At 43.8% G+C, this 20,596-nt stretch overlaps 1 protein-coding gene across 5 annotated transcripts in view; it reads left to right on the top strand.

The window, feature by feature from the left end:
* Window positions 1-20,596, top strand: part of Frmd4b (FERM domain containing 4B) — a 326,883-nt gene that overhangs the window by 222,814 nt on the left and 83,473 nt on the right. For all 5 annotated transcript variants that reach the window (XM_087656095.1, NM_001427301.2, XM_087656094.1 and 2 more), the window contains 1 exon segment: window positions 1,591-1,675. In XM_087656095.1, coding sequence (XP_087512221.1) covers window positions 1,591-1,675 — 85 coding nt within the window.

The raw sequence follows: 20,596 nt of genomic DNA, 5'->3' as shown, positions 1-20,596 counted from the left end.
TTATGGGGGTCGCCTAAGACCATGTTCATATCTGATATTTACATTGTGATTCATAACAGTAGCAAAATTGCAGTTCTGAGGTAGCAGTGGAAGTAATTTTATGGTTTTATCCAGAACATGAGGAGCCGTGTTAAAGGTCACAGCGTTAGGAAGATTGGAAACCACCGCCACGCAGGAATTCAGTAAGGACAGGGAAGAGACTTTCTTAGTAATCATGAGAATATTTTAGAAACAGTTTTCACTTAATATCTAATTTCAACTCTCCAAAATTATAAGTTCAGTCATGACACTTACCTTGAAAAAGACACAAGCCGGGTAACTTGCCCAAGACTACACACCTCTGTTAATGTTAATAAACAAAGGTGACAGTCTAGATTTTTTTTTATTCGAGAAAGCCTGTTTTCCCATAACTCCTCATTTCCTTTCCTGCCTTCACACTTTTTAAAACCCAAGTCTCCCCAGCCTTCATTAATCTCCCTTAACAGTGAGCTAAACCCCTTTAAGTACAAATATCCCAGATTTATCCTCCTTTTGGAGCCTCCCCTGACAAGGCAACACACAGAGGTGGCATTTTCCAAACGATCTTAACATTTCTGTGGCGACTTCTTTTACAGCCTTTTCAGCTGCATTAGTGGTTCACATATTTCATTAACAAGAGAGGAAAGCAAATGCCCAAGCCCCACGTGACTTCACAGGCCTGAGGACATCATCCCCTACCATGGCCCTCTTGCGTTTTGATTCTCACTGGTTTGAGAGCAAATTCTTTTTTGAGGACCCCAGCTGTGTGAGTTGTACTGGGACATTATGCCTCTCCTGTATTATTTAACAAGATGGTTCTAGAACTGAAAAAATGCTGGGGCTCAGGTTGACCTGTGCTCAGCACAGAGCCCCGGTCCTCCCTAGACTGCGTTTAGCACTGAGTGCTGATGAGAAAGAGGTTTGATGCTCTCAGCCTCCCTCTCTTTCCACCTCAAAGCTGTCAGAGACCCCAGCTAAAAGGGAACTTAGAATCTGTAGGCTCACAGGCTGTACAGGGAAATCTTAGAAAGGGCGTGGGGAGGGAGGCCCAGAGTGCCCTGATTTGCATGAGAAAAGAGCAAAACTCACAGCTATGGGGACTTGGCTTCCAGCCAAGGGAAACCCTAGCTCCCCACAGAAAGAGAAGGAGCTTGCCTAACTGTAACTCTGTGAGACAGGGTAAGGTGGGCCTGGAGTCCCCCCACGGACCCCAGCTCTGACTGCCACTGGGCCCGCAGGATGCCTTGAGATTCAGGCATGGCCTGCTTGCTCTGGGTTCTTAACTGGGCTTGTGTGCTCATCGAATAAGTCTAGCGCACACACAGTGTGTTGAGTCTCCCTTTAACTCACGGCCTACACACAGTTCTGTGTGGATTTCATCTGCAGGTGCGTGCGTGTGTGTGTGTGTGTGTGTGTGTGTGTGTGTGTGTGTGTGTGTGTGTGTGTCGCATACTGAGGTGATGCGCACCGTGAAAACAAAAGTAGAGCCATATGGTTCCTTAACGTTGAGGAAATGAAATCACGCCAAGAGTTGGAAGTCTGAAGAAATGAACTCTATATACTGTCTTTCAGGTTCTACATCGAGAGCATATCCTTTCTAAAGGATAAGAACACAGTGGAGCTGTTTTTTCTGAACGCAAAGGCCTGTGTACACAAGGTAAGGCACGTGTTTGTGGGTTCGTGGAATGTTTCCCCAGGACAGCAATAGGGTCTGGCCTGCCCTTTCACAACCTAACTAAGGAACTAATACAGTCTCTCTGGTTAATATCTGTTCCCCAACTCACCCCTCCCTGGTCCTCTCTTCAGCTCACCCCTCCCCAGGCCCCCTCCTCAACCCATCCCACCCCTCCCCATCCCCTCTTGAGATGCTGAATGGTAAACAGGGATAATTACACCTCCACTCAGTCACTGCCTCAAAGGTAGCTGAGGAGGGCTCCACAGGGGATGAACAAGAAAGGCAGAGAGATGGATCCTGTCCGAGTGCAGGAAGCCTCTTCATTTTAACATTTACCATACTTCCAAACACAACCCCAGTTCCTGTTCAGTCCCTACCGCCACTCCCACCCGAGCTCCAAGGAAACAGAGCTGGCAGCTCAGCTCAACTGACCACTTTCAGCAGCAGCAGGTCGGGTCTCTTTAGACATGGGCCAGAGGAGGTTGTTTTCGTTTATTTCTGTCCGTCAAGGACAATCACTCTTATATACCTCAGTAAACATACATTCTGTGTGTGTGTTGGGGGGGGGGGGTGTTCCAGGTTGAAGTGTTGCAGCTAAGTTGAAATGCCTGCTGAAAGTTTGGTTCAGTTTGATTTGCTTTTGTATGGGGTGGATGTGGGCCTTGGGGAGGGGGCTGACTGGGTTTCTGAGGAAAGCTTTGCCCAGGCTCTCCTCTCTCCAGGCGCTCACACTCTGTCTCTTAACTGGAGTATTGATTCTAGTTATATATGCTATGATTACTGACAGCCCTGCTCCAAGTCTGGCACCTTCCTATTATTTTTTATTTTTATTGAATTTGTGTGTGTGTGTGTGTGTGTGTGTGTGTGTGTGTGTGTGTGTGTGTGTGTGTGATATGTATGTATCTGTCCATGTGTGAGTAACTATACATGCCTGTCATAGCACATGTGTCGAAGTCCAAGGGCAACACTGGGAGGAGCTGGTCCTCACCTACCACCTTGCTCAAGACAGTGCTCACACACTGTCTGCTGGCCCTTTAGTCTCCTTGCACTCTGTCTCCTGTGAGCAGTAGGATTACACACAGACTGTGCCTGGCTTCCCATGAGCTCTGAGGATTAGTGCTTGCACAGCAAGGGATTTAGAACTTCCCCAGCCTTTCACTGAGTGTTTATTATTTCACTCTACAGCCTGGGTTGGATTAGCTCTCTTTGGTTTGCTCTCTTCGTGATTGTTTTTGAGTTGACAGTATTCATCCTCAGAGTACCACATCTGTCGGAACGAAGTTCCAGCACCCCACACGTCCTGTAAGACCCTTCTGTTTCTCTGTGTCAGTGTTCCCATCATGCCTCACTTTTGGTTCTGCTGCAGATGCTGGGGACATTGCTACTTCTGTGTAAAGTTTTGATCGCCTTCAAGGATATTTAAACACTAAAAAAGTATATTTACCAGCAGGGGCCCCCATTTCTGTTTGTCTTCATTCTTTTCTGCCTGGCTTAACTTTTTTGTTCTACCAGAAAGACATCGGGTAGAAAAGACATATGGGGTAACATTCCCCATAACGCAAAAATCTGCTGGTGATTTACTCTTTCAGGCTTCTTTCTGAAGGCACTGGCCAGCCTTCGTCTGCAGTTGTTGAGTGTCAGTTCGTAGGATATAAAAGTATGCACTGGCAGTTTTTCTCATTTCCACAAAAATAGTGATTTTTCTTATGTTATTGCTGGTGAGCAACCTGCTACCCTGCCAAGTCTCGGTGGCTCGGTGTGTGGTGTGTCTTTTTCTCTAGCTGCTTTCCCAAGTTTCCACTTTGGGCTGTTTGATTATATGTCGGTACCTTGATATACAGCTTTGTGTGTGTGTGTGTTTCTTGTGATGTAAGTGTCTTGGGTTTTTATATTAGATTTATAAAGGGGTGTGTATGTGGGAGATGTGGTATTTGTGTGTGTTTACATGTTCATGGGTCATATGTGTGCCAGTGCATGTGTGTGCATGTAGAGATCAGAGGACAACCTTGGGTGCCTTTCCTCAGGAGCCAGCCATCTTGTGTTTTGAGACAGTTTCTCACTAGGACCTGGATGGAACTCACTAATTTGGCTGAGCTTGGTGACCAATAACCTCCTTGTGACCTCTTTTTCTATGACACAAGATGACACAAGACATCTAGGTATATAAAATAGGTCTAGAAATTATTGATAACAAACCATGTAGAGATTTATTTTAAAACAATTCTTTGATATACACGTTTTGCCATTTTTTTAAAGATGAAAGTAATTGCTCATACTCATGAGGTGGACATGTTTATTTTTACACATAGAATTCAATCTTGGCTGCGTGTTTGAATGCTATTTGCTTTTATCCACATGTAAATATTCTTTATATCTGTTTCTGAGTGCCGTCTAGTTATTAGGACGCAGTTTGATGGTTTTTTTTTCCAGACTTGGTTTTTATGATTTGGTAGACGATCCCAGACAGAGCTCATTCTACTGTCAACTATTTCCATCACTAGGGCAAAACTCCTGGGTCTGCTTCTGGTGTCCAGGAATTAAAAGGTTTCCCAGTCTGCCTCAAGGCCTAAGCACCATTTTTCATCTTGTATTAGGACCGAACACTGTTCCTTTCCAGCCTTTCACAGAGTTCCCACCTTCAGGTAATCCTTCATGCAGGGTGATTGCTAGTCTGCTCAGTACCCACAAGGCCCATCTCTCTTCCCTTGGGGCTCTGTTCTGCTGAATCTTTTTAGTTCAGTTCTTCAATCTTTCAACTCCAATTCCTCAAGTCAAGGTGTCTGCTGTGTTCCATCACGGTCAGAGTCTGGAAGCCTCGGCAGAAAGTAGGGACAATATGAGCCTTGGCTTGCTCAAGGCTCACTGTTTATATTGTCAAATTCTCCGTGTTTTGAAAACTGTTGAGATTTAAGGGGGTGGACTTTTTCAGATAAGAGAACACATTCTATCCCTGTCATTCTATCTCAGCTGGAGGCTGAAGTACTCGGAAACAGAACCTTTTGCTAGTTTTTATATGAAACTATTTATATGAAAATACTCCAATGTCACCACCACCAGCTATCACCCTCTCTTTTGAGGTTCAAGTCTCCCTAACTGTTGTCTGCTGAGTCAACACCTGTACCCAAATGCAGCATTCACAAAGTAAAAAGTATCCTGCAGCCACACTGGTTGTGAACACCTGTGTGGAGAAACACAGTCACCTGGGTGACATCACTGCCCAGCTGACCATGCTCCAACAGAATGGCTTCCTCTGTCTTGTTTGTGCTGCTATTAATGCCAAGAAAAATTTTTTAAAAAAATTAAAGCTTGCAGTTTTAAACTGGTGGTATTTCTCTTGCAGCTTTATTTATTTATTTATTTATTTATTTTTTGGTTCTTTTTTTTCGGAGCTGGGGACCGAACCCAGGGCCTTGCGCTTCCTAGGCAAGCGCTCTGCCACTGAGCCAAATCCCCAACCCCTGCAGCTTTATTTATTAAACTCTGCTTGTCTTGAAGAATATTGGGAAGCAGAACTCTTTTCAGTCTATCCCTTTGTAGCCTGTCAGCTGCAGGTCCTCCTCTCTCGATGGGACTTTTCTCACGTCTTCTCAGAGAAGTTAGAACACTGTTATCTAGAAGTGGGGTTTTACTGCGTATCCCAGACTCTTCTCAAACTCACGGCCATCTGCCCGCCTCCATCTCCCAAATGCTAGGATCACAGGCATGAGTAGTCACTACGCCCAGCTAAGTTTTACAGTTGTTATAAAACATAATATTGACTATTACGTATGAATATGTGAGACTACTGTTCAGATAATTGTTTTTAAAACAATTGAAGGAATTTAGAGTGGATATTTTCTATGTAATTAGTATGGGACAGTCAGAAGACAAATTACACGATCAAATGATCGTTCACAGGATGGAGCATCTGTCTGTCAGTCTAGTCTTAAATAATTCCTTAAAGTGTTTGGTTGGTTAAAGACATTCAACAGAAGGGATATCACTTAAACCTTGGCCACAGGAGTAAGTTCTATGAGCACAGCTGTGGATGTGTAGGTGGGTTTATTGATTGGCAAAAGTGAGCCAGTAGTGTTGACAGCTAGAATTGGGGCTCACTGCTACCTCTAAGAGCCAATGAGCTTCCCTCCACAGTGCATAGAGCACATTCTTCATCCATGATGTGTTAACCTACTCTTACAGCACCTCCCCCAACTTCATCCTTGCCAGAGAGTTCCCCTTGGCTTGTTATTTTTTTCCTCGCACAGAGCACAGAATGAGCCAGAAGAAGAGAGAGCTCTGATTTGCAAATACACAGCCACACTGTCTAAATGCTTCATTATGAGAAATATGACTCCAAGATCTAATACAGTAGCTGACGCTCTGCATGCTGATATGAAAATCGGTTTACAGTCACCAGCTTTAGCCTCAGTAACATGCCATTTGAGATGCTGGGTAGCGCCAGTGACTCTGTAAATACTATTGCCCATATGCATTGTGAATATGCCACTGGTGACCTTTAGCTGTGTTGGAAGAAATACCTCATTTCTGACTTTGAATATCCAAGAGAGTCTGGAAAAGAGATAAGGATTTTTTCATTTTTGTTTACCACAGAGCAAGCTCACATATGCACAATTTAACACCACTTGGGCATTCAATGAACCGCTGGTGACAATTCAGGAAATAAATCTGAGGAGCTGACAATCAACATTTCTTACTTCCTAAGAAGTCAAGAGATAACAAAAGAGGCCAGGTGTGGTGGTGTGCCTGTAACTATGGTTACTTGGGACAGGGAAGCAGGAGGTTCAAGAGTTCAAGACCAGCCTCCGATCCATTCCGAATTCAAGGCTGGGCTGGCCTTCATGAGATGTCTCAGAAAAGATATAAACAATAATGTAGAATTTTCTAGAAGAAGAAAAATACGGAACAATTATCTATGCATTTAAACTTACCATAATTTACACTTTCTAAGGATTATTGATAACACTTACCTGTGCTCCGGTCAATTATAATTATAGTTGTCATATGAGAGATTAATTCTGCTCTCATCTCGTTTGAAATGCTTCTTTGTATAATAGGCAGATGTTAATTGCCGAGTCCTATAAGTGATCAAAGTGCTAAGAATAACTATTTATGCTCAACTCTAAATAGGACATCGGTCTGAACTACAGGAAGGCTCAGGATACTTGGCGGAGAGAATGCAGGAGCTGAAGGTCGGGGAGGGGTGCTTGATGCTGTCTTCTGGACATGATATGGCCATTGCTTTTATAAACTCACTGCAGCTACGGCCACTTAGGTAAGAGAAGGCCAGTGGGCCAGTCAACAACCCAGTAGGCAGCACTAACTGGACTTCGTGGGTTTTAGAAAAAAAGGGGAGGACCTAAATATGGAAGAGAGAGGTGTTGAGGAACATCCGGAGAAGTGAAAAGGAGTAGTTGAGGATGGATATGTTCTAGGTACATTGCATACATGTGTACAATTGCAAAGAATATATGTGGCATGTATGTGTGTGTATAAATGTGTGTGTATGTGTGTGTGTGTACACATATATATCACATATATATGATATATATATGAAATATATAATAATTTGGCTTCTTTTTGACATAGGGTCTCACTCTATAGCCCTGGCTGGCCTGGAACTTGTTATGTAAACCAGGCTAGCCTTTAATTCACAGAGATCGATTTATCTCTGCTGGGATTAAAGGCTTACACCACCACTCTCAGCACTAAAATTATTTTTTTAAAGGTTTATTCATTTATTATATATAAGTACACTGTAGTTGTCTTCAGATACACCAGAAGAGGGCACCGGATCTCTTTACAGATGGTTGTGAGCCACCATGTGGTTGCTGGGAATTGAACTCATGACCTCTGGAAGAGCAGTCGGGTGCTCTTAACCGCTGAGCCATCTCTCCAGCCCAAAATTATTCTTTTAAAAGATTAATAATAGTTTTTGTAGAAAGAAGAATCTCATTGCCAGTCTAATTTTTAAAATCAAATGCCCATGGGTTTCCCTCTAATATTTTAGGTGTTAAAGATCAGTTGTTACCTTACAGAAAGCTATTATGGGCTTAGGATAAGTAGGTCTGTTGACTGAGTGCTTGGCTGGCATACTCTGGGTCCGATACACAGCACTGCATTGCACAAACTAGGCCTGGGCGCATAGGGATGTAATTGCAGCACTAGAGAGGTAGAGACAAGAGAATTGGAAGCTCAAGGTCATGCTCAGCTATACTGTAAGCTTGAGATTAATTTGGAATACCCGATACCCTAGCTCAAAATGAAAGGAAATGAGAGCTATTGTTTGTATATTTGAGACAAGGTCTGATTATGTAGCCCAGGGTGGCCTCCAATTTATAATCCTACCACAGCCTCCCCAGTGGTAGAATTACAAGCATGTTTACCACCACAACCAGCAGAAAGCCAGTTCTTTCCAGGTTTTTAATTTTTTTCAATATGCATTGGTGTTTTGCCTGCATGTATGTCCGTGTGAAGGTGTTGGATCCTGGAATTACAGACAGTTGTAAGCTGTCGTGTGGGTGCTGGGAATTGAAACCAGGCATCTAGAAGAGCAGCCAGTGCTCATAACCACTGAGCATTGGAAAGCAAGTTCTCTCGGCTTCAGTTTTGAAGTGTTTGTGTGCAATCCAGACTCAGCTGTGTGGCTGGACCTGAGAGCATGAGAAAGCATCTTCATCCAGCAGGGTCTGTTTGGAACCTGCTGTATCGGTGTGTGGCTGTTTATCTCTAGAGATGCTCAATGGATTTCTTAATGTTTCTTCTGGCATTTTAAACTCCAATTAAACATCAAGAAAGATGAGATTCCCCACCACAACCACGAAAAGAAGAAGAAAAAGGAAAAAAAAATCTACCCAAGTTGTCTTTTTGACATACCACACTTCCTGTATGGCTATCTCATTAAACACTGCACATGACGGGATGTTTCTGTTTGCTGGCCCTCAGCCCCAGCTGCAGTTTGAAGTGTGAGCAAACACATTGCAAATCTTAGTATGCTTTGACCATAACATTGACCTCTTTTCTGAGGTGAGGTTTCAGTATGAGGGCTACTTGGGGCCTGTGCTAGCTCTGTGGTTTAAAATGGTACCTAAACTCTCCCACAAAGAGCTCTCTCAGGACAGCAGGGGTGAGGTTAGGGCATCATTTCTCATCACATGACCTGTGAATGCCTCTGTCATGTTTACACCCAATACTCATTATTTAAACAGGGAGCAGGGTGTGGCAATACATGCCTTCGATTCCACTACTAGGGAGGCAGAGGCAGGCAGAGTTCTGTGAGTTTCAAGGCCATACTGGTCCACACAGGGCTACGAACTAAGACCCTGCCCCATCCCCACGCTAAAAAGAAAAATGTTTATTTTTGTTTATATATGTTTATATGGTATATATATATATACATACATACATATATATGTATGTATGTGTTTGTGTGTGAAGACACACATGAATGTCATCTTTATCGCCCATCTTGCTTGTGGCAAGGTCTCACGTTGTTTGTGTCTGCAGCATTTATGCCCCGTCTATTGACCCTGGAATCTCTAGGGAATTCTGTCTCTCTGCCTTCTCCCCACAGGAACATTGCAGTCACAGACACTCATCAACATGCCAGGTTTATCCACGTGTTCTCTGGTCGTCATGTTTGCACAGCAAGTTCTTTCAGCTGCTGAACCATCTCCCTAGTTCCCCAAGTGCTCATTATTAATGAGTAGACTCATGTATCCTTGCCCCTCTCCAGCCACAGACTCAGAATGTGGAAAGAGTGAAAATTCAGCCCCTGTAAGCAAGGTTTTCAGTGGAAAAGCCCCTGGGCTTTGGGTGTATTCAACCTGAACACGTGTTAAAACTGGCTTTAAGAAACAGGAATCGAGAACAGACACAGGAGTCTGGGAATATCCTTTTTCAATTCCGTTCCTCACTTTTACTTGGTGGGATTGAGTTGAGATTTCACATTAAGAATGCATAACTGGAGAGGTGGCTCAGCGGTTAAGAGCACTGACTGCTTTTTCAGAGGTCCTGAGTTCAATTCCCAGCAACCACATGGTGGCTCACAATCATCTCCACTGGGATCTGAAGCCCTTTACTGATGTGTCTGAAGACAGTGATGGTGTACTCATATACATGAAATTAATACATCTTTTAAAATTGCTCAAAGTCCTTAGAATAGATGTGGTAGCTCAGACCTATAATCTATGCACTTGGGAGGCCGAGGTACCAGGAAGAAGGGTCAACATGGGTTTGTACAGGGCTGAACCTGAGTTACAGAGTGAGTTCCAGGTTGGCTCAGGATAGTGAGATAGTGACTTTAAAACTGAGAATACATGGGTTTCATTTCCTTCCTAATGGGAAGGAAAGGAATGAGTGAAGAGCCTCTCCACTGCTTGGGCTGTGGAGCATTTCATTGAATTTGATCTCCAAGGCAGCTCAGGAAGGAGCCTTTGGATGAATAAAAGCCAAAACACAGACCAGATAGTTACCTTAATGACTAGTAAATGGCAACAGTGTCCTTGGAGTTAGGCCAGAGGCAGACCTGGCCTTTAAAGCATCTCTTGCTTATCTCTGCTTTGTTTCAGTCACTGTTCTTGGAAAACCAAACTGTCCTTAATAACTTAGGCCTCAGGATATTGTCCCCATGAGAGTAGAGCAGGCCATAGCAGTCACTAAGTTGGGAATAGGTATAATTCAATCTACACTCTTTGCATGCACTCAGGTTTGCAGTTTTTTATTTTATTTTAGTTCTCATGCTGCCCCCCATTAGCTAAGACCTCTTATTATTCCCAGATCACACAAGGGAATACTGAGGCACAGAAGTTACATAACATACACAATGTCACATAGCTAGTGGTTTCATATCTGCTTCTTTTTCTATTGAGTGTGTGTGTGTGTGTGTGTGTGTGTGTGTGTGTGTGTGTGTGTGTGTAGTGGGTATTGTCAACAGTGTATGTGTGGAAAATCAGGAAACGACTATGAGTTTGTTCTCTCCTTCCACTGTGCTTCCAGGGATTGAACTCAGGTCATAAGGTTTGCATAGTAAGTGCCTTTACCTATTGAACCGTATCACCAGCCCATACCCTGCTTCCAATGGAGAATTACTCACCTCAGGAGGGTCCTGTGGCATCCTTAATTTGGGCTTTCTCTTTCCCTTATCTCCAAACTTTGTATATGCTGACTTTCTTAGCCCAGGGAGATTCAAACACCTCTGTCCATGATACCCTTCCACAAACAGGGCTGGGGGACAAGGTATCCCTTCTGAAAAGACCTTTCAGAAGTACATTAGTCCTTATATTGAACAGAGAAACAGTCCACAGCACTGAGAATCTGTCCTTACTCTGAGTCACCACTGAAGTGGGAGCCCTTGAACCTGTTCATCTTCCCTGGTGAGAGTACATCACCACACCTCACCATCAGAGAGCAGCCGCCTGTGCCAGCTGATGCTGGTGTAGAAATGCTGAAACCAATAAAGACAAACTGTGGGAGTTGCCCGTGTGCCAGCTGAGGTCCACATGGAGAAACCAAAGGAAACGGGACTGTATGCCCTCCCTCCCCAGGGCTTTCTTCACCACATCTAAAGTACAGTGATCAGCCAGAATATATTTCAAGCCTTTTTAATAATCAATGACCTGAACTGAGACTTGGCAAATTATGACAGCATTGGGCTGTTTTCTTTGTGTGTGTGTGTGTGTGTGTGTGTGTGTGTGTGTGTGTGTGTGTATGTGTGTAAAATTATGATAAGTATCCATTGAACCTAGTAACTTCTCTCTTTGTTAATCGATGATCTCCTGGGGGAAACAACAAAAACGGGCAGAAAGTAAGAACGAGCCGAGCCAGTGCACGAATTGATCTCTGGTACTCTTCAGAAAATCAGGAAGAGAGCAGCAATTTGTAGAGCTCACATTGTTGACCCCCTCCTGGATACCCAGGCAATAAAGCTTAGTCCCCCAGGAAGCTGAGGGTGAGAAGCAATGGCATCCAATGAGAGGCTCTGATGACATGTTGATGATGTCCCCAACCAAGACCCCAGAACCCTCATCTCTTGCTGTGCTTACTGGCCAAGGAGTGGGTGGTTTGGGGGTCTGTCTCATGATTTTCCCCACTGTACAGCCTTGTCAGTGGCTCAGCCATGAGTGCCCTGAAACCTCCAAAATATGAGCCAAAACAAACCTTTTCTATCTGTGTATCCATGTGTGTGTGTGTGTGTGTGTGTGTGTGTGTGTGTGCGCGCGCGCGCGCGCGCGCGCGCGCATGCGGAGTCCAGAAGTCAAACTTAGGTGTCATTCCTTGGCCCTCCACCTTCCTTATTTTTTGAGACAATGTGAGTATTCCGAGTCTCATAGATCCAATAGAAGTAAGAGGGTCACACTATAGGATAAAATAAGGCCTTCCTGGCAGCAGGGAGATCCGGCCTTTAAATGAATGTTGTTGAACAGTTGCACAAAAGCATACTTACTGACTGGTACATAAAAGTTGTTTTTGGGGTGGGGGGAGGTAAATCAAATCCCTCATACCAAAGCCCCGATCTGATCTATATGTTTCCTGAAGGAAAACACCACACCCCTACCACTTACTCCTTGCTGTGCACTGTTTGCCGTACTTAATAATGGGAGACAGTCCAAGTGTGCCAAGACCATCTTGTGACCAAAGTCATGCAAAGGTTGTAAAGCGCCTTCAGAAAAAGAACTCCACAGATAACAGAAAGCAACCATTGTTTCCTACAAAGATTTCTTCAAGGTCCAAGTACTTCTAGACGACCACTACTTCACTGTGATATCTACCCTAGACAGAACAATTCTACTAGATTTCCTGCTACAAGACCAGTCTCTCAGTGGCCTGGAGTTCACCACGTAGGCTAGACCAGCTGACAAGTGAGCCCCAGGAGTCTCTGCCTCCCCAGTGCTAGCAGGTACATGACGTCATACTCAGCTTTTTTTTTTTCTTTTCATGTGAATACCAGGGATTTGAACTTGGGTCTTCACGCTTGCCTTTTTGTTCAGCAAACATTTTATCAAGCTATCTCCTGGTCCCTTTCTCTTTCTTGAATTTTATTGTGGAAATAGAAAACTGATTGGCATATAGCTCTGTTCTGGTTTAGCACATTCAATTGGGATGCAGTCATCACTATTTTAAGAAAAGAGGACGTGGCGGCACGAATAGATGAAATGATTTGACGAACATTAAATTGCTCATCAGTGGAGTGATCAGATAGGGGAGACTGGCTCCAGAGAGCAAACTACTTATCTTTCAGTACTGTTTCCCAGTAGATCAGTTATGGCGCTGTATGAGGACGAGAGCCCTTGATGTGTATCACCTTCTCATTACCATAGCTGTTGTGCTTTCCGTAGTCTAAAAGTTCTGTCTTCAGTGAGTTTTGTTCACGGTATAAGACACAGTATTTCCTTAAAGTTCCAGGTATCTTGCAGAAAGTGGACATTTCTGTGACCTCATAGTCCTTTTTTCTTTCTGTGAATAATATTAAAAAAAATAGTTGGAGACATTTTCTTAGTTCTGCAATGTAGAATTGGGATTTTTTTTTTTAAACTTAACACACAAATACTGTCCTTGAAAAAAACAGCTAAAAAAAAAACCCAAGCCCTGTCTGGATAAAGTGGGGTGAGGGAGAAAGACCAGCAGATGTGGAGGGAAAAAAAAAAAAAAAACAAACCAAGACTGCAAAATTATCCTCTGAGCACACAATGGTGCCCATGGACACAGGCGCAGATGCATACATACTAATGAACAATTTTTATGATCTATTTCATAAGGGTTTGGAGGTAGTCCAGTGGTAGACTTACATAGCATACCCAAGACTTTGGGATCAGATTCTTAACACAAACATTTGCTTCAGGCCAATATGAGTTTAAGACAGAGTGTTGGGCTTGGTGGCATGAAGCTATGATCCCAGAGGATAGAGGCAGGAGGATCACAAGTAACAGCAGGCAATCACAGCAGCATCCTGTAACCCTTTGTCACAGACACTGGGACAGGGAGGGGGGTGACAGGGAGATGAGGGCACCTGCTGTCAAGCTGAGGACCTCAGTTCTATCCCTGAACCCACATTGAGTCCCACATCACATGTTAGATGTCCTCTGACATGTGTGCGTGCTCCCAGCCATATAGCATACACAATAAACAGTGTGTGAACCTTAAAGACACTTATATACACGTTATACCACTTGTTATACCACTTCATGGGAGTGCCATGGCAAGCCTAGATGTGTTCTCACTGTTTGTTGTTACTGTTTTCAAAGTGTCTTTCTTATTTATTTATAATTGTCATACAAAGTACTGGCTTTTATGGCATTTTCACTCATATGTGCTAGTATTCTTTGTTCTTATTCAACCTTACTACAGGCCCTACCCCCATTTCTTTTTAAATGGAGTTGTTTTGAAGTCAGTCAAGAGACTCTGAGCTAGGGGTCATGCTGATCGATCTCTCCTGCTGGAGAGCTCAGTAGGAGGAGACAGTCTGCCAACAGAGAGGACACAGAGGCACAGCCGGTTCGACCTCCTGGACACCACCTATTTCCTGATACCTATTCATATCTCTGCACCTTAAATAAATGTGGAACTGCAGGTGAGCCAGGTGTTAGCAACCCAATTAAAGAGCTGAGCTCTTGCAAGAACAAGCAATCGTGTTTATTTTTGTCTTTCCTCTTACCCCATTTCTTGACCCAGACTTCATGTGGCTTGCTCTTCATTAGCAGACTTGAGATGGCTCAACCCTGAATCCTAAATCTCACTTTCACCATACTCAGGGTAACAGTGTGTTACACAATGTCCTCAGAAGCTCCATGCCATTTGCACAGAAGCGTGAGACTCTGGAGGCCTCTAAGCTCTCTTACAAGCAGGGCTGTTTCGGAAGGTCATTTGGCCACTTGCAAAGATGAGAAATCCGCCTTTCCAAGGCTGACGGAGTCTGTGCCTTACTGAGAAACAAACAAAAAAAAAAAAAAAGAAAAAGAAAAAGAAAAAGAAAAAGAAAAAGAAAAAGAAAAAGAAAAGTGAGCTTGGGGGTTGGGGATTTAGCTCAGTGGTAGAGCACTTGCCTAGCAAGCGCAAGGCCCTGGGTTCGGTCCCCAGCTCCGAAAAAAAGAAAAGAAAAGTGAGCTTGGTGGTGCACACCTCTGATCTCAGCCCTCAGGAGGCAGAGGCAGGCAGTCTCTGAGCTCAAGGCCAGCCTGGGCTACAGAGTAGGTTCCAGGAGAGCCAGGGCTACACGGAGAAACCATGTCTGGAGAAATAACAATGAAAACAAACAAACAGCCTTCTCAAAAGCACACTTTATTGACTTGTATGTTGAAGCAGGGTCTGACTGTGAACCCAGACTGTTGTTCAACTTCTGATCTTCCTGCCGCAGCCTCCCAAGTGCTAAGATGGTAAAGCCATGCCGTTTCCTCCTCTTCCTCTTCTTTTCCTTCTGCCTCCTCTTGTTCTCTCATCCTCTTCCTGTTCTTCCCTCCTCCTCCTGTCCTTCCTCCTCCTGCCCTTCCTCCTCCTGCCCTTCCTCCTCTTTCTACTTCTCCTCTTCTTCTTCCTCCTCCTCCTCTTCTTTTTTGTGTGTGCCAAGGATCTAACTCAGGTTCTCATGGTTGCATGGTAAACATTTTACAAACTGAGTCATCTCCCCAGTGCCTAGAATTAGGTTTAAATCAGAAAGATAGATATAAATACAAAGAATAAAGATAGATATGAAGAAATCAGGAGTCATTAAATGTTTTAATGTGTATCAAAAGAATACAAAGATTTTACTGACTGTTTTCCACCCAAAAACATCTACTCACCCTTCTTTCTAGACAAACTCAGTGAAAGTTGAGATTTCAGTTTGAATGATCTAGAAAAGCAAAAGATCTGGTGTGCAAAGACATCTGGCATAGCTTTATCCCTCTTGTGAAATGTGTTAGTTGTTGAAGAGTTGCATGGTGGTCTGGTAGAGTTTGAACCCTGGACTTAGATAACTTGGGTTCAGCAACATGGCCTTGCCACCAAACTGGCCCTGCCATTTACATTTTTAAGTCTCTGTCATTGGCCATAGAGAGGAGATAGTAACAGTTTCTTCCTACATATGTGTAACATCTAGAAGTGTCTAGCACACACATGGCCTGGCTTGTGTAATTTTACTGTTGTTACTGTAGTAGCTTCTCCTTTTCTGCCCTGTGAATACCTGAAGCTGAACGAACACTTACATGTACTGGTTTTGGTTATATGTACGTACCTACAAAGTTTATTTATAAACCAGGCATAGTATAAGAGTAACAACAATAATTAATCATAAACTAATACAGTTATAAAAAATGCTATAAAGTGGGGCTGTGGTGGCAACATGCCTTCAATACCAGCACTCAGGAGACAGAAGCAGGTGGATCTCTAAGTTCAAGGCCAGCCTGGACTATAGAGTGAGTTCCAGGACAGACAGAATTAGCCTGTGTAAAAAGGTTTTTGGTAGGGTAATGAAACACACAGCAAGGCACATAAGAAAGACCTCTATAAAGCAAAGAAAGAACTTAAGAGTCTAAAATCTAGTCTCTTCTCAAGGGATATTGTACTGAAGGGGTCTTTGAGGGCAGCTTTGCTTTTTTGTTTGTTTGGTTGGTTGGTTTGTTTTGGTGTCTTAAGACAGGGTTTTTCTGTGTAGCCCTGGATAGTACTCACTCTGCAGATCAGGCTGGGCTTGAACTCAGAGATTTACCTTCCTCTCTAGTGCTGGTGTTTAAGGCATGCACCACCATTGCCCTGAGAGGGAAGTACTTTCTTAAATTGGGGTTGGCCAGTTTGAATGAAGATAAGGTATCTAATAGGCCCACAAGATTGCTGTGAACATATCCTGATCCGGACTTAAACATGCTAAGCTGGTCCACTGACAGGGTGGCCTTCCTGGTGGGAGAGAAAGCCAGCCAGGCCTTTCCTGGAGTTAACAAGCTTTTGTCTTAGGTCAGGAGGTAGAAGAAGAAGTCGTGGAAGTTCACCATCTTTATTATCTAGTCATGGCTCCTCTCCCTATCTGTCTGCCTATCAGGGGCTCTATCCAACTCCTAGTCCATCACTTCCATTAAATGATTTTCTCACCTTCATTTTCCCTTTTGCTCCTGAGTCCTGACCTGGAAGCAGTTTCTCCACCACTTCCATGATTTCTTCCAGGGCATTCTTTGTTTCTGACTCCAGGCAACATTTCCATCAGCACCTAGCAGTCTGTGTGTTTGTGGGACTGTAGGACATTTAAGCACATGTATACCATCTACCTAATGCAATTAGATCAGGATAAGTGGCCATTATTTCAACCCTATGCAAGCCTTTATGATAAGAACACTCTAAATTCCCTTTAAGAGAGGTCATGAAGTAGTCAATTACCTATTCTTAACCATAGATACCCTCCTTTGCTAAACAGCAGAAGTCATTTCTGGAACCAGTCTGTATCCCTTAGCCAAATTTATTCCATTCCTTGCTGCTTCTTCTCTGGTGACAGCTGTTTTACCACTGGTATCCATTTCTCCAGTCATCATCACCATCATCACCATCACCATCATCACCATCACCATCACCATCACCATCATCACCATCACCATCATCACCATCACCACCATCACCATCACCATCACCATCACCACCATCACCATCACCATCACCATCACCATCATCACCATCACCATCATCACCATCATCACCATCACCATCATCACCATCACCATCACCATCATCACCATCACCACCATCACCATCACCATCACCATCATCACCACCATCACCATCACCACCATCACCATCACCATCACCATCACCATCATCACCATCACCACCATCACCATCACCATCACCATCATCACCATCACCACCATCACCATCACCACCATCACCATCACCATCACCACCATCACCATCACCATCACCATCATCACCATCACCATCACCATCATCACCATCACCACCATCACCATCACCACCATCACCATCACCATCACCATCACCATCACCACCATCACCATCACCATCACCATCACCATCATCAATTATCATGGTTGTTGTTGTCGTTGTTGTTACTTCACCTCAGGCGCATGCTAAGGGCTCCACTCTTGAGTTCCCCCAGCCCCTCTTACAGCCACTTCTGAGGTCCAGTTCCATCTTGATCTTCCCCACTGCTGGTCCACAGACAAACATCCATAACAGGCTCTCAGGAATTATCTATCAACTGAACAAACCAGATGTAACTTGTACTAGAAAATAAATGGATCAAACTTTGCAAAATGGGCCTGTGAAAGGATCAGGTCAAACTGAGAAGCAATTCTGAGTTAAACCATTAAATTAGACATTTTCAGCTTTCAATCTTACTCCATATTTGCTACCAAACAGTGGCCTATTGTGTCTAAATTCAATTTTCCAGAGTTGATTTGTACTGGGAACCTTGAAATCCAATACAGTGAAGTCATGGGAATACAAATTTAGTAGTGCATTCTATTGATGTGGGGGCCAAGAGTCTTGGTGTGTCTGCCTCTTGAGTCTGCACTCACTGAAGAGCCCCTTTTGGAAACACATGGGAGAAGTGTTAAACCAGACACAGGGCTACTTCAGCTCTTAGAGTCAGGTATGTATCTCTGTGGAACAAGCAGCCAGCTTCCAATTGCTTCTCGGTGGACAGGGGTTGAGCATATACTCAACTAGGTATGGAACCTCATCTTAACCAAATCTCTAAAATATTCTCTACTCTGACTATTCAGCTCAGCTGCCCTGACTCGAATTGGCTTTCTTTTTTCTTGTCATAAGACCCAAAGTTACTGCATGGCTACAGCAACTCAGGGATGGAAAGGAAAATAGAAAAATGAGTCCATCAAAAGTCAGTGGCTTTGAGTATGTTAGTTTACACCCCTAATGCCAGCACTCATGATTCTGAGGCAGGCGGATCTCTGAGTTCAAGGCCAACCTGGTCTACATATTGATTTGGAGGCAAGCTAAAGCTATATGCAGAGACTCTTTGTCTCAAAAGAAAGGAAAAAAGTCAATGACTTGATCACGAATAGTGAAAACCTACCTGTGTTTGGGATGGAACCGTTCTAACCTTGAAACTTACTCAAAAGGTGTGGTGACACATGCTTGTAACCCCAGAATTTCAGAGGTTAAGGCAGAAGAATTTCCAATTCTAGGCCAGCGTGGGTTGTATGGTTAGCCTTATTTCTGGGGGTGGGGGATAACAGGAAGGAAAATATTTGAGTAATTTAGTGTTCGTAGCAAGGAGGCTTTATTTAAGTAGGTGCTCATGGACTTTTGCTATCCTAACTGATGGTGCTTTCAGAAAAAATTCTTAGAGCTTGGGTGCTGATACAGTGGACAAAGTTCTCACTGCACAAATGTGAGGATCTGAGTTCAGAACCCTTGAACCTACAACAAACTAGATGCAGTAGCCCATGACTGTCATTCCATCACTCCAAAGGTGCATGGGAGGCAAAGATAAAACTTTATGTACAAAGACAGGAACTAGAGACCCTGTTTCAAAAGAAGATAGAAGGCAAGGACCAACTCACATACACCATGTCACACACCTCTCTCTCTCTCTCTCTCTCTCTCCACACACACACACACACACACACACACACACACACACACACACACTGAAAGTACGAAAGGGAAAGAAGGGAAAAAGAAAGAAGAGGCATGGTGGCATACTTTTGTACCATCAGCAATTGGGAGGGAGAAACCAAAGGATCATGGCTTCAAGGTCACCCTCCTATGCTACATAGTGATTTCAAGGCCAGTTTGGGTTGCATGACATCCTGCCACAAACAAACAAAGCCCCTAAAACAACGGAGGGGTGGGTTTCCACTCTGCTCAACCCAACAGGAAGCATGTTCCTCTTTACCCAGTCCATGACTATCAGCAGCACACTTGTGACTGTCAGCCGCACACTTGTGGTTCCTGTCTTGCGGTCACTCCGTGGAGCTCAATAGCCAACACCGGATGATTACAGAGACCCTGCTAAGTTTAGCATTTGATCTTTGAGAATGTTTACAGACGTGAATTTGGATGTGTGTGTCTCGTTCTCAACCCACCTTACGATTAAGACGTAACTTCAAGACTCAGTAGCCAGAACTGAATTTGGCAGGCGGGACAGCTGGGTGTGGTGTTCCAACACCCAGCCATGTAAACACAGTGTTTACCAAGCGAAGTCCTAAACCAAACATCAGAGCTGGTTTGAAGAGCAGCCAGTCCGTGAGGAACAAAGAAAGCTAATGTTGCATTTTAAAGGACTGTTGCAAGGTCTGTAATAAATACTGCACCTTTCCTTGTTTCATGTGGGTTTTGTGGGTTTTCCCTCAGTGTGTCTGACATTGAAACCGTGCTTGTTTGAAACGCTGTGCTCAGACGCATGCTCCCTTCCCCAGCCGCAAGTGTGGGAATCAGGGTTCTCATAATATGAGCTTGTGTGACACCTGCCATTTGGACCATAGTCCTCAGGGCCTTTTCCCCTGAACTGTCATTTGTCTTTGTCACCTCCCTGAACTGGTGAAAGGAAATGTAATTTTCTCCCCTCTTAGAAGATAAAAGTCTGGAGCCCAGCACTGTAAAAGGATGTGGCCATAAAGCAGGAGACGGAACACCCTCTGGCAAATTAATCAGCCCCCTTTTTCTCCTCAAATATTAAATTATTTGTTTACTGATATATTGCTGGCCCAAGTAGGAACTCAAATATTTGCTGAATACATTGGAAAGAGCTTCTCAAAATCCATTTGAAAGACCCGTATTTCATAATAGCGTGATTTTAACATGCACTATCCTAAGACATTTATACTCCATACTTATATTGTGAGGATACCATCATCTCAGAGGTAAGCTATAAGAATTTCATTACAGCCATTTACAGTGGCACATGCCTTCAGTCCCAGCCTATGGGAGGCAGGGATGGACAGATCTCTGCGAGTTCAAGGCCAG

This window comes from Rattus norvegicus, chromosome 4, assembly GCF_021556685.1.
Source record: "Rattus norvegicus strain SHRSP/BbbUtx chromosome 4, alternate assembly SHRSP_T2T, whole genome shotgun sequence".
NCBI lineage: Eukaryota > Metazoa > Chordata > Mammalia > Rodentia > Muridae > Rattus > Rattus norvegicus.
This window is presented reverse-complemented; position numbering and strand designations above follow the sequence as displayed.